The sequence below is a fragment of the Lithobates pipiens genome, unplaced genomic scaffold (genome assembly GCF_037356315.1).
Source record: "Lithobates pipiens isolate NorthernLeopardFrog02 unplaced genomic scaffold, aLitPip1_a1.2 Scaffold_3, whole genome shotgun sequence".
NCBI classification, from domain to species: Eukaryota; Metazoa; Chordata; class Amphibia; order Anura; family Ranidae; genus Lithobates; species Lithobates pipiens.
Window position 1 is genome coordinate 163,826,794 of NW_027507790.1, and position 13,174 is coordinate 163,839,967.

The following is a 13,174-nucleotide window of genomic DNA, read 5'->3' on the forward strand; positions in this document are numbered from 1 at the left end:
ATTTTTTGCAGTGACTTGTATATTGAAATCATGTAACTTTAGATCAGATCAGGATCCCATGCTTTCACTTTGTCATAACAGATACAGCATCTAATAAAATTTGTGTTACACCTGTGGTTGTGTTGTAGAGCCGTATAGGCTTTTCTCTATTAAGCTTTTTACAAATGTATGACATTGCCAACCATGTGCTTGGCAGATTCTGTTCCCTTAAAGCATTAATAACAGCACAGTGCTTGTGCTGTGTAATTTGACCCCTTTTTATCACCTAAAAAACCTGGCTGATCCTGCCTGGCTATGCCCTCCACCCTATAAACAGAGCACGATAATCATGGCTGCTGACCCCTGACACCGTGGTCAGTTTACGCACCTCTGTCTTCCGTAGCTCTCCTCTCAGCTCTCCCCCATCCACTCCCTCCTCCCCTGCCTGCTTGTCAGCTCTGTCCATTCCGTAGCTCCCCATCCTGCTGCTATCATAACTACATTAAAAACATAACATCCACTCTGTAAAATAACATCATGTGCCCCAGTGTCTGTGCTATATAAAAAAGATGCCAATCTGTACCTTATCCTGGGCTCTCTTTACTCTCTCCTCCACTTCTCCCTGGCTGACATCAGCGGGAGTTCTTGGCCCCTCCCGCTATAGCTGTCAGCTGGGGAGAGGAGAGAGCTGAGGAGTCACTTAAGCACTGGAAGACGCTGTGATATAAGGTACAGATTGGCATCTTTTTAATATAACAGAGACACAGGGAAACAATGTTATTTTACAGAGGGGATGGTATGTTATTATTGTAGTAGCTTAACAACCACTTTAATTGTGTTAAAGGGTGCCTTACTCCAGATTTTCATATTCCTGATATGTGTCAGCTGTACCATGTAGTTGTATGAAAAAATATCTTGTATTGCTTCCTTTGTGGGAAATTCCTGGTGTTCCTACCAGTCCCTTTGCTTTCCTATTTAAAAAACTGATTACACTAAGCAAGAGAATACACCATGGCCAGTTCTCTAGCTGTGTTGGGAACTCTGCCTGCTCTCCTCCAATGAGCAGACTTGTCCTGACACGCCCCTCCCTGCACAGCCATTCACTGAGAAGCTTAGTGTGTTACTGTTTCTCCTACCCCCAGCTCTTATGCAGCTGAGAACAGAGGAAATGTAGCCATTTACAAAAAGGGGGAACATTTATAATGTTTTTTTTTTATAGTTATACAAAAATATTTTGACTGAATAGGCCATTTTATGAGGTAATAGTTTACAATTACATTAAGAATAAAATGGGTGGGTGATGGTCATTATTTTGAGTATATATGTATTTGTTTTAGGGCAAACTACCTTCTAGAAAAAGGCATAGGGTTTGATTCACTAAAGGAAACTATACCCTGCACTTTGCAGGTGAAGTTGCATTGTGCAAGGGAATTTTTCTCAAAGATTACTGAATGCGGTGAAGCTCTGTTGATTCCCATCATCCATTCATGTGCTGTTTCTTTTTTATTTTCTAATGGACAAGATTGAATATTCTTTGCAAAGTAAAGTTTCACCAACTTCTCTAAGCTGTGGGGCAAATTCCCTTGCAACTTCACTTGCAAAATGAATGATGTATTTGTCTTTCGTAAATCAATCCCCTTAGCATTGTTACCTGTGCTGTAGCTGTAGACTTCCATTATAAGATTTTTTTTTTTTTCACATTCAGATTTATTTTATAATTTCCAGCTGTGCATTTTTATAAAAAAATATTATTTGTTATAGTTCTTTCCCTGTTTGTGCTTCTCTGTTTATTAGCCACAGGGCAGTGAAGTGGTTTCAATTACAATGTAATTCTCACCCTAATTCTGATTGGCTGCTCAAAACTGGAAAACATTTCAAACCCTGGGTGGCAAATTGCTGTGATTGAAAGATGATGGGAATGTCCAAAACTGCCGAATGTAAAGCCAGTATTACAGCTCTGTCTACACATCCAGTAGATTTGAGGCAGATATAGGTTCTGACGGAAATGGCCTTCTAGTTCCAGTATGGAAAACCTGCAGAAATAATGATGTCATGTGACTGAGCTCCGTCTGTGTGTTGAACACATACAGATGTTTCAGCCAAGGAAAAGAGGTGGTTCCAGCCTTTGGCAAAACACACAGCGAAAAAATGTTAACAACCTGTTCCATTATATGTGATGGAGTTAGGACATTTAACCCTACTAAATGCAAAAATGTAAAAACAAACACATTAAGCCAAAGCTAAACTTGTGTAGAAAAAACAGCCTCATAACATGTCCATTTAAATTCAGGTCAGGGCCAAAAAAGTATTTAAAAAATATTCATTACCTAATTTGCTTCATTATATCAGTACAGATGTTTATACTACGGTATATGTTGTGTTCAGTTGGACATCTATTAGTTTGGCTTGTTTGGCTTGGTCCGTATGTAGCTATCTACAGTTATCAATGCATCAAATGCAAAACATTTCTAGTCTTGGGTAGAGTGGTTAAACGATTAGGAATCATGTCAAGTTTGTATTGCTCTCTGTGTCCCGGTTAGGGAGATTAGCTCTCGCTAATTGCCCTGATTACCATTGTCACCGGGAATTAAATTGGAGGTAAATCCTAAACATTGAGCTTCCAGAACATGATCACAGGAGAAATATTCCAATGGGGATATATGCTCCCTCACATTGAAAATATATTCTCTATTGATTCTACAGATCAGGAAGTGAAGGCAAGTCTCCCCGAGAGAAAAAAAACTGACACTGGTTTTAACCCACTCTTACTCTATCCAAAGTGCCTGTCACCTCTGTCCGCTCCCCAGTCCTCCCCTCCTGCTGCTAAAATAACGAGTAGGAGTATTTGTGCTACAATTTCCTCTATTATAGAAAATAATGTGCCCCGGTATATGTATTTTTTTTTTTAAATAAGCTGCTATATATCTTATTTTATGGCGCCGCTCGGTGCTCACGTGACCAGCTGCCTCTCTCCTCCTTTCCTCTACTCCTTCTGGCTGACATCAGTGGGGTTTTTCGGCCCCACTCACTGTATCTGTCAGATCGAGGAGAGAGGCGACCAGTCACATAAGCGCTATAAAATAAGATATATAGCTTATTTAAAAAAAATACATACACTGGGGCACATAATTTACTATAACATAGGAGATTGTGGCTTAACAACCACTTTAAGACAGAATGCCCCCATTAAATTGTGTCAGTAGGAGTTTCTTAAGTGTGTTCTTTGCACAGCAGAAACTATTTGCTTTCAGACTGTCACTTTCAACTTGAAAGTATAAAGACCCACACAGCAGGCAGGTAGCGGTGGACCAGCAGAAAGGGGAAGAAGTCAATCCTCTAACTCACTCCATTTTATATGCGTGTTGTAAATTTAAATATGAGACATTTGCATGCAAATTGAAAGCATTTAAAAAAATAGTCCCAGACATAAATAGAATATATTTGATAACAATGATAAAATTGTCTACTAATGCCCATAACCATCATTTTAGGTATCATGCGATCCTGCTGGAAAGAATCTTCTGTTATGTAGTGATGTTTAGTAACTTTAGCTTTAGCTAGGCAAGTAATTAAATTGAACCATTTCCAAACCTCAACTCTGTCTCGTTTCCAAATACCTAGATTTTGGTTTCTAAGTGAGTCTAACAAAATGGCAATCATCTCCTGTGTAGTGCATAGGGAAAATGCTGAGCTGGGAAGAACAGTTCAGATGCTGCAATGCCTTTCCATCTGCCAGATAGTGTACCCTGGCACAACATACGCTATGTTCTGTAAAATTTATGTATAATTAAATGCCGGGATCTGCTGTTTATGGAAAAGTGGCACTTGGCTCGGCAGAGGATACAGCCTTGCTGAAGATTAAGTGATCTCGCTGAACAATTTTATGACAGGCAGTTTGAGACTCTCCAGCTGGGAAATTGCCTATTATTGCAATACTTCTATTTACTGGTAAAAAATCATTGTGCCTTGGGAGAAAAGATATTGATAAATATCTAAAAAGAAAGACCAATTTAAAGGTGCAACAATTCAATAAAAGATGTGTTACCATGGTGTATAAACAAAAATTTGTGTTGTTCAATTTGTTGATTTTTTTTTATTTGATTTTCCAGCTGTCCCCATGGATTGGGTCAAGCAGGTTTATTTTGCTTGTGATTGAACCCTAGTTTTGTCTATCAGACGATCAAAAGTGAAGCGGTATCCTTACTAATCATAAGAGGACTCCTTACTAATCATAAGAGGACACAAGTCCTAGAATCTGCAGTCCTAGAGTCCTTTAAAGGAATAAAGCCTGGTACACATGTTTTTTTTTTTTCGTTTTTTTTTTTCATGGAAGCCAGTGGGCCAAATGAATAAAAAAAAAAAAAAAAAGCGGGGGAGCGTCTGAGGAGCTTACTGTACTATGTGATGTTAATACAGCAATATCCCTGCTGAGCTATTGTGTTCTAACAGGGGGACTGTCCCCCCTCCCCACCAGAACACACCAGTCAGTGCTTGGCATTCTTACCTCAATATAATGGTCAAGGCGTCCAGTGTTTGTATGCATCCAACACTACAACTCTCACTGTCCTGGCTATGCCTGTTCATTACAGCCCCACAAACTTATATGGTATTGTCTGCAATCTCAGGAAACAGCCTATATAATGTCTATAGATCTGTATTGAGTAGGTGTGGATAGGATAATGAGACTTGTGGCACTGGATGCAAATGCATAGTGGAAGCGGCAGCCATCAGATTGAGATTAATATGCATCCAAGGAGGCTGAGGGGATGGGTTCGGTTGGGTAAGGGAAAAGGGACAAAAAGTATAATTGCATTTTGTCTTAATGCCACCATCATGGATTCCTTATTGCCATCCACGCTCCCTCCCTGCAGCTCCCAGGAGTACACTTGCAGGTTGAGACACTGTTAATTACACACACAGCTAAATCAAATCAGATCAGGTACTATGACAGGTACTGTTTATATTCCAGTCAGTTACAGAGATTGCATGGATTATGAACAGAATGAGATTAAATGGCTACAGTGTCAAAATGGGATGGGTACAGTGGGGTTAGCAGGTCAGACTGACACTGGCACTTGAATGCAAAGGCTGTGAAATTCCAGATTGATTTATTACCCACTGTCTGCATTGTTTGGCATCAGGGAGCTCTTTGTTTGAGAGGTATTTTAATGCTTGTTAAGCATATAATTAGTTTGTTGTCCATAATCTGGCAACAGGTTCACTTGAAGTTCAAACAATGCTTATAAGTCATATTCCTATGGTAAATCATATTAACAATTTAGCTGACTTACCAATGTGCTTCCATCAGTCCAGCGGAAATCATGCTCAAACATCTTATCGTTCAGGCCAATCCACTGATAATCATGACCCAAGCCTTTTAGAGAGAAGAGGAGGCAAAAGGTATAAAAAAAAATGTAATAAGGCACAAAAAAGCGAAAGGATCATGCATCATAAAAAGTTCTAAAATAATCTAGCACTCACGGTTTACAAAGTTCTGTTCGTCCTGGGACAAAATGCTGGTTAGGTGACCTCCTTGCACGCGACACTCTCTCTCAGCTGCATCCCAGGTGCGTCGGTGGGCAAAATATTTATAGCAATGTCCTTGGAATTTGTGCCAGCCGTAGTCACAGATCTCTGTATCTGTTTTAAAATGCAATAAATTGTTAAAGATATTACCCGTTGGAACAAATATTTTTATACAGCAATGGATTGGTTATTCAACATATAGTGAGGACATGAATTTTAGTACAAGTATTAGTGTATGGTTTTGAATCATAATGCGTCTGTTAATTTGTCAAAATACAGTAGCACATGACAAGGGACCTCAGGGTAGCCTATTAACTCTCATGGTCAAATGTTCTTCTGTTCTGATCTGCTATTTTTCTCTTAGAATCGAATGTTAGGGGTTGTTACATTTGCCTGGTGAAAGGCAACAGGGAAACTGATACAAGCACACTACAAAAATTATGAGAATTATTTGTTATGCTTGCACGAATGTTGACACATTCGCAAAGCAAATTTTTTAAATTGACCTCAGAGTGCTGTCCAAGGCTTCGCATTTATGTTTCTTAAATCTCCAACTGAAGCTGAATTGTAATCACAAAGTGTGCATGATTCATCGTTGCACTCTAGGCATAGACACGTTCATTCTAATTTAAGAACTAGATAGCAGTTAGTATGCCAACTACCTGGTTTATTTAATATCTCACATCCAGCTTGTCAAAAGACTTCTCAAGAGTGATAATCTATTTCAACATGACAACCAGTATATGATATATTCACTAGCAAGCATTACACAAGAAAACACTGCTTACTGGGAGATGGAATGTTGTAAAAATGTACAATATTGCTTCTATTTATTATTTGTTTCAATGTAAATCGATGGCCTAAGCAGCACAATTATGCTATGATAGCATATAAATTAGCAAGCACAGCGACCATCTGTCTTATGATGGTCAGATGGTATTGTGTGAAAAATTCTGCAACTATGCACAGAATTTAATAAATAATAAAAAAAATGCTAAAGTGCTGTATATGAAAAATCCACCAAAGAAATTGTGTTTAAAGTGTAATAAAACTTAGAGAGACCCAGAGGATTAAATCCTTTTCCCAGTTTATAAAAAAATAAACACATTTCCGCATTTATTGCAGTTAAATTTTTAACAATACTTGAAAACATCTATGGATACCAAATATATCTTTGGGTTAAGTTTAATAATCTAGAGACTTATTTATGAACACTAAAGGTGCTTCCAATCACACTGCAAGTTTTATTTTCCAATGCAGGTTAGGAAATAGGAGCTAGCTTATGATTTGTTTTTAGCTTTAAGGCTATTTTTAGGTTAATTGAATGGCATAGTATTTTTACGATAATAGTCAGATTGGGTAAAAATAGTATGTAAATGAGTCACCACCAACTGTGGATTTGTTGGGTAACACTACTGTACTAATTGATTATGAGGGATCAATCAAATCAATTGGTCATGCTGAATTAGTTAACTCCTGTTGCTACCCCAGTCTTGGGCAGTTGGGAAGGGGTATCACATGGATGTGGGCATATTAAACAGCAGCCAAAAATTCCTCAATGCATGTAGACCCCTTAACAGCCCTTTCTTCCTTTGTGCCAGGACTCATAAGTCATTCCTTTGTACGAAGAACAATTCTGACTACTGCCCATAGTATCCTATCTCAAGCCAGCTTTTAGTAGCCTGACTACAACAAAATAAATAAATAACCTCCAAACTAATTTACAAAAACGTAAGCAAAGAACTGGAGCTTCTTTTCAAAGCCACCAACCAGTTCCAGTTTTCCTTGAATTTCTTTATAGTCCTGTGTCCCTGCATGTAATGATTTGTGACTTTTTTTCCTTAGTATGCCTTAAAATGCCTTTCAATATTATTGAAAATGGAACTTCCTATCTTTACACTTCAGTGGTCTGTGCTGCCAGAGCTAGCAGTCACTTCCTTCATTATAAACGTCCTCACACAGACTTGTATTGTAGAGTAGAGGAGGGGTGTGTCTAACCAAGTCTGTTACTAGGACCTAATTACAGAGGGCACTAGGTCTAATATCATTGTCATAGACTGTTCTAATCTCAACCAGTCCCTGCCAAACAGGCTAAGATTCGAACCATCTATGGGCAGGCTGATTGTAGCTAAGTTGATCCATCAATCGACTCAGGTACAAAAAGAGTGTTGAATTTCCAACATGCGATTTTTGCCACAATGCCCCACTGCTCCACAGGAGGGATTCTGCCATCAACGTTGACTGTGATGATGGGGGAACTAAGTGAGTTTCTTTCCTGCAACTCATGGTGGAAAGAGAAAGAAAGAAAGAAAGAAAGAAAGAAAGAAAGAAAGAAAGAAAGAAAGAAAGAAAGAAAGAAAGAAAGAAAGAAAGAAAGAAAGAAAGAAAGAGAAAATTGGCTACATTATTAATAGTCTTATTTGTCCATTCTTACGTTCTGGTACATTTGTTTTTCAGTATTTAGTCATATGCAACAAGAATTCATAGTCACAAGCTAAGGAAACTTTTAAAAGTGCGTAAATACAAGAAGCTGTTTAATGTTTTACCTATTAGATCACTGAAGAAGTTTATAGGTGTGAGCGCATTTTAGAACCTTAAAGCACATTTTGTTGTAAGCGAAATGTAGAGTTTGACAAACTGCAAGCAGTAAAAATTAATCTGAGCATTAACCCACACCCATCCTGTGGTACAATGTGGTACATGATCGATCTGCTTGGCAGTTCTTTAAATCCAATGAATTTAGGACTGACGCGGCAAAACTTAGTCTCCTGCCAGACGAGTGTGTCTACATCGCTAATACACTTTTATTTTGTCTGGCAGAATGGAAATTTGGCTAGGGATACTTTTTTCCAGTTCCCAAACCACTGCAGAGCCCTCAGCAAAGGGAAAAAATGAAATACAGAGACAAGGAACAAAAAATCTGTTACTGACTGATAAAATGGGAAACTTTTAACCAGCTACAGAAGCAGTCCTGCTGGTATTTGCTGTCTTGTTTCACTGACTGACCTGAGATAGTGAGTACGTTTCAGCTTTCACTATATTTTTGCTATTTTATTCTACAGACATAGGGTGCCATAGGAGAGAAAGTTACATGATCAATAACTTTTTTTTTCCCCACCAATTTAGTGAAATGGCAGTTTTATCCAAAGCTCAGTCAACAAGTTGTGAGTGTAATAAAGACCAAAAGATTCCATCCTGATGTTTAATGTTCCATCAGTTTGGAGAATGGAAGACATGTATGGAATTGCAGAAGGTAGGCCATTTTCAACTGCTCATTCTGCGTTTTCGCAGTGAAACATGGTACCTACCTTCCGAAACCCACTTTTAGAATCTGGAATTTGACTGAAATTAAGTGCTTTTGTCCTTTTGAAGCTACATTTTAAAGACACATTGGGTGAGAATTACTAAAACTGGTGTACACAGAATCTGGTACAACTGTACACAGTAACCAATCAGCTTTTACGTTTTGTTGTCAAAGCTTAATTGAACAAGTGGAAGTTAGGAGCTGATTGGTTACTATGCACTGTTACACCGGATGCAGTGTGCACTTGTTTTAGTTAATCTCCCCTTCCCCCATCACCAACTTAAAAAAAAGCATGCAAAAGCACAGAAAAAATCTAGTATCTTACATGTTTACTTGCAGTGTTTTTCTTTTCCTTAAACAATTATCTACTGGCTTGCAATATGCCACTACAGTTGCCAACAAATGTGACTTCTTCACAGAGTAAATTCTGTAGCATAGCCCCCTTCTTCCTTGCATGCCATAGCCCTCTCCTGTTCTGGACGTGTATAATTACTGTATGTGCTAGCGCAGCTCTTACACCCATAACCTCCCTACATAACTGTTTATGTAACTGCCAAGGGAGAAATGAAGATCAATACTATAGGGTATCACTTGAGCGACGGCTCAGAGTCTCCTGGGGCTGCTGACATCTCATCCAAGATGACAGAGCCCATCATCACTCTCAGGACGTTTAGCTGACTACACAAGAAAGACTTTTACTGTTAAATAGCATGCATAAAATATGTTAAATGTGTATACACTACATTGTCAAAAGTATTGTGACAACTGCCTTTACACGCACCAGAACTTTAGTGGCATCCCAGTCTTAGTCTGTAGGGTTCAATATTGAGTTGGCCCACCCTTTGCAGCTATAACAGCTTCAACTCTTCTGGAAAGGCTGTATTTAGTGCCAACAGTTTGCGCAACGCTTTACAATATAATACAATTTTATAATATTGTCGTCTCCTCCGTCATGGCATGTATTTATGCATGTTAGTATCCAAATTCAAACAGTTGTGCATACGCAAAGGTTAAAACTATAAGCCTCCATAGCAAACAGCAGCAAAATCAAGTACAGAAGCTGTCAGTGGTTATGTTGCACATCTTACTAGATTGCTACTTACAGTGTACAGTGCAGTGCAGACAAACTGCATACATAAAAAGAACTTGCAGACAACCAATGAAAACATCAGCAAATGCAGACAATGTGGAACACACAAATCAAAGTGCCAGCATTAAAGTGTCTGGGTTCGCAGAGAGCATAGCAGAGCTGTGTCATTTACCATCCCAGTGAAAATAATGAATGTTTTCCCAAGAAGCAAATCATCATGATAAGCAAAGATAGCATGTGAAGTATGGAATAATTAAATACAATCATCTAAGGATTTTACAACTTAAAATCCCACCATCACCACACCAATGAGGGTCTAATGATCTCACTATTGTATGAAGATCCTGTTGGCTGGCACCTTTGTTGTTGTTTGACTTCCTCTGCATAAAGTATAACAAAAATGCTGACTTATAATAGAGAATAGAAAAAGTACTATAACACATCAGTTCTCCTATATTTAATTAGCAGTTTTCCGATCTACAGTTTCTGTTGCCTTTACAACCAGTGATGCTCAACAGCGTCTAATGAATGCAGTCCACAGCTATAGGGTATACAGATTATTATAACTTTACTAAACAAGGGTGTTTTTTTTCCTCTTGTTTAATGTAACGTAAGTAATTAAAATGGATAATCTGATGAAAAGGCACATAAAAAGGAACAACATTGATTGCAAACCACATGGTAAAATGATTAATAGGTCCATAAATATAGACAGATAAAGACGTATGGACGTATGGATAAGTCAATGTTTCCTGCGAAGAGTGAAGCTTGGCACCAACCCTTTCACATTACAAAGCTACAGTACCTATTGGTCAACTAATGCAATAGGCAGCCTTCCTGATCAAAAAGAAGGCTTGGGAGGCTGAAGAGAGTCAAGATTGGCTTTTACAGAACAAAATACAAATACTCATACAAATTGGACATTAAAGGTGCCATAATAAAAGCATATACAATTTTAACCATAACAGCACGTTTTTATTGTACAGACCAATACAAAATGTAAAACAGTGATGATGGAAACTGAGCAGTAATACATTTATTTGTCAGCAGACTCCAAAGGCCATTGGAAAGTTTCATTCTCGATTTTAGAAAAGATTCAAAGATGTTAGCAGTTTTTATTTCCATTGATGGTTTCAACCAGTTTTCACTCAGGAAACCACAATGTTTAATAGAAACACCTGTCTGCACATGCCTCAACACACTCCTGGGAACATGTAGACCCCACATGGAAGAAACCCCCTACCGGGCACCCCATACCAATCAAGTGGGAGGAGCCACAAATGGACTGCAGTCCTCCAGCCCCGTGGATTCCATTACTCATTATGCTTTCAGTTTACATGAATATCGCCTTTGTTTCTTCAGGTGGCTGGTATTTAGGTGCCCTCTGGTGAATTTAAAAAAACTGGTTTTAATACAATAAACTTCCATACCTCCTCCTGCGGTCCACTTGTGACTTGCCCCCCTTGGTTGGCTTGGGATGCCCTGTGGGGGGTCTCCCTCCCGTAGGGGTCCATGGATTTCCTGAGGTGTGTCGAGACATGTACAGACAGGTGTTTCTAATAAATATTACATGGCGAAACTATCAATGGAAATTAAAACTGCTAACTGTACTTTGAATGTGTCTATAATCAAGAGTAAAACTTTCCAATAGCACCTGGAGACTGCTCACAAATAAGTATATTATTGCTCAACGTGCATCATCACTATTTTTAATTTTTTTATTGTTCTGTACAATAAAAACATAGTTTCATGGCTAAAATTTTGTAGGCTTTCATCATGGCACCTTTAAAGCCCCATTTGTACATTTGTTGTATTTTTGACGAAATAGTTGGGGATGTGGTGTCGGATTTGGCTCATCTTCCACTCACTGTTGTAATAAATAAATTCCCCAACTTTCTTACACCTAACCCCGCCCTGTCAGATGTAAAAAGACAAGCGCTTACACCCAAAGATGTGTGTATATCTTCTGGGGACTGTGGAATTACGTTCCTCTTAAGCAGCTGTTTTAAATCAGGCTCTATACAAAATAAAGCCCTATCAATATTGTACAAAAAACTCTATAAAAATAAATCAACGCATCCAAAGATGAATCAATCCATTAGAAGAGAGTCAAAAACAGCACATAATAGTCTAATTATAGACAGTCACAACAGTGTGCAATGAATAGTAAAATACTTCCTCATTAAATTTATAATCATATAAATTCACAATGTATATATGTTAAGTAGATTACAAAACACTATGTCTCATTTTATGACATATGACATAAAATGAGACATAGTGTTTTGTAATCTACTTAACATATATACATTGTGAATTTATATGATTATAAATTTAATGAGGAAGTATTTTACTATTCATTGCACACTATTGTGACTGTCTATAATTAGACTATTATGCGCTGTTTTTGACTCTCTTCGAATGGATTGATTCATCTTTGGATGCGTTGATTTATTTTTATAGAGTTTTTTGTACAATATTGTGTAATAAATAAATGTTTTACAGAAAAAGGTGATCATGTAAATTAAGCTGGATCTGCTAATCTCTGAAGGTAACTTCAGCTTATGCACTTTTACATGTTGTGTTTGAATTGCCCAGATTTGTGACAAGGTTACTTTAAGTATAATAAGCATTTCATTAATTTGTCACTTACCTTGTTCACAAAGTGCTCCACTGTAGCTAGGAAGGCAAATGCATGCAAATGAGTTTACGCCATCAACACACACGGCGCCATTGCGGCATGGATTGGACTGACATTCATCAATATCTGCATAAAACAAGAGTTCAGATAATAAAGACAGCCCTAATAATGTTATGCATAATTTCAGAGTCAAAAACTAAGTATATTATTATTATTCAAAGAGGTATAGTAAATAATTTAATATTGTAGAGCTGTAATTTATGACAACCCTAATTGTTTTAATCTGCTATTTAAATTACAATACTTTTTAACCAAGCTGACTGTAGGAAACTAAATCTCTTTGATTGCCTTAGGTTACTTCACATTGAACATCTTACTTCTTTACCTGCAGTGTTTTAATAAATAGGCCAATAATTGCCCTTCAACATACCAATTTCACAGAGTTCTCCACTGAAACCAGGCATACATGTGCACACATATGAAGAAGTTCCACGAGCATAACATGTTCCACCCTGTTGGCATGGATTCACCTTACATGGGTCTTGAGCTGAAATAAAACAAAACAATACAAGGAACAATTCCTCAAAAAAGGTCAAAATATGGGGGGGGGGACAGTTGTAGCTTAACTGATCTA

General features: G+C 37.9%; 1 protein-coding gene across 2 annotated transcripts in view; it reads right to left on the reverse strand.

Moving 5' to 3' along the window:
* The window catches only part of VCAN (versican), a 131,248-nt gene that overhangs the window by 23,513 nt on the left and 94,561 nt on the right, over nucleotides 1-13,174 (reverse strand). The window contains exons 9-13 of one of the 2 annotated variants that reach the window (XM_077462440.1): nucleotides 12,971-13,087; nucleotides 12,553-12,666; nucleotides 10,229-10,279; nucleotides 5,461-5,619; nucleotides 5,271-5,353 (exon numbers count right to left, since the gene is read on the reverse strand). In XM_077462440.1, coding sequence (XP_077318566.1) covers nucleotides 5,271-5,353; nucleotides 5,461-5,619; nucleotides 10,229-10,279; nucleotides 12,553-12,666; nucleotides 12,971-13,087 — 524 coding nt within the window. The remainder of the gene's footprint in view (nucleotides 1-5,270; nucleotides 5,354-5,460; nucleotides 5,620-10,228; nucleotides 10,280-12,552; nucleotides 12,667-12,970; nucleotides 13,088-13,174) is intronic. The other variant, XM_077462442.1, reaches the window with a different exon arrangement.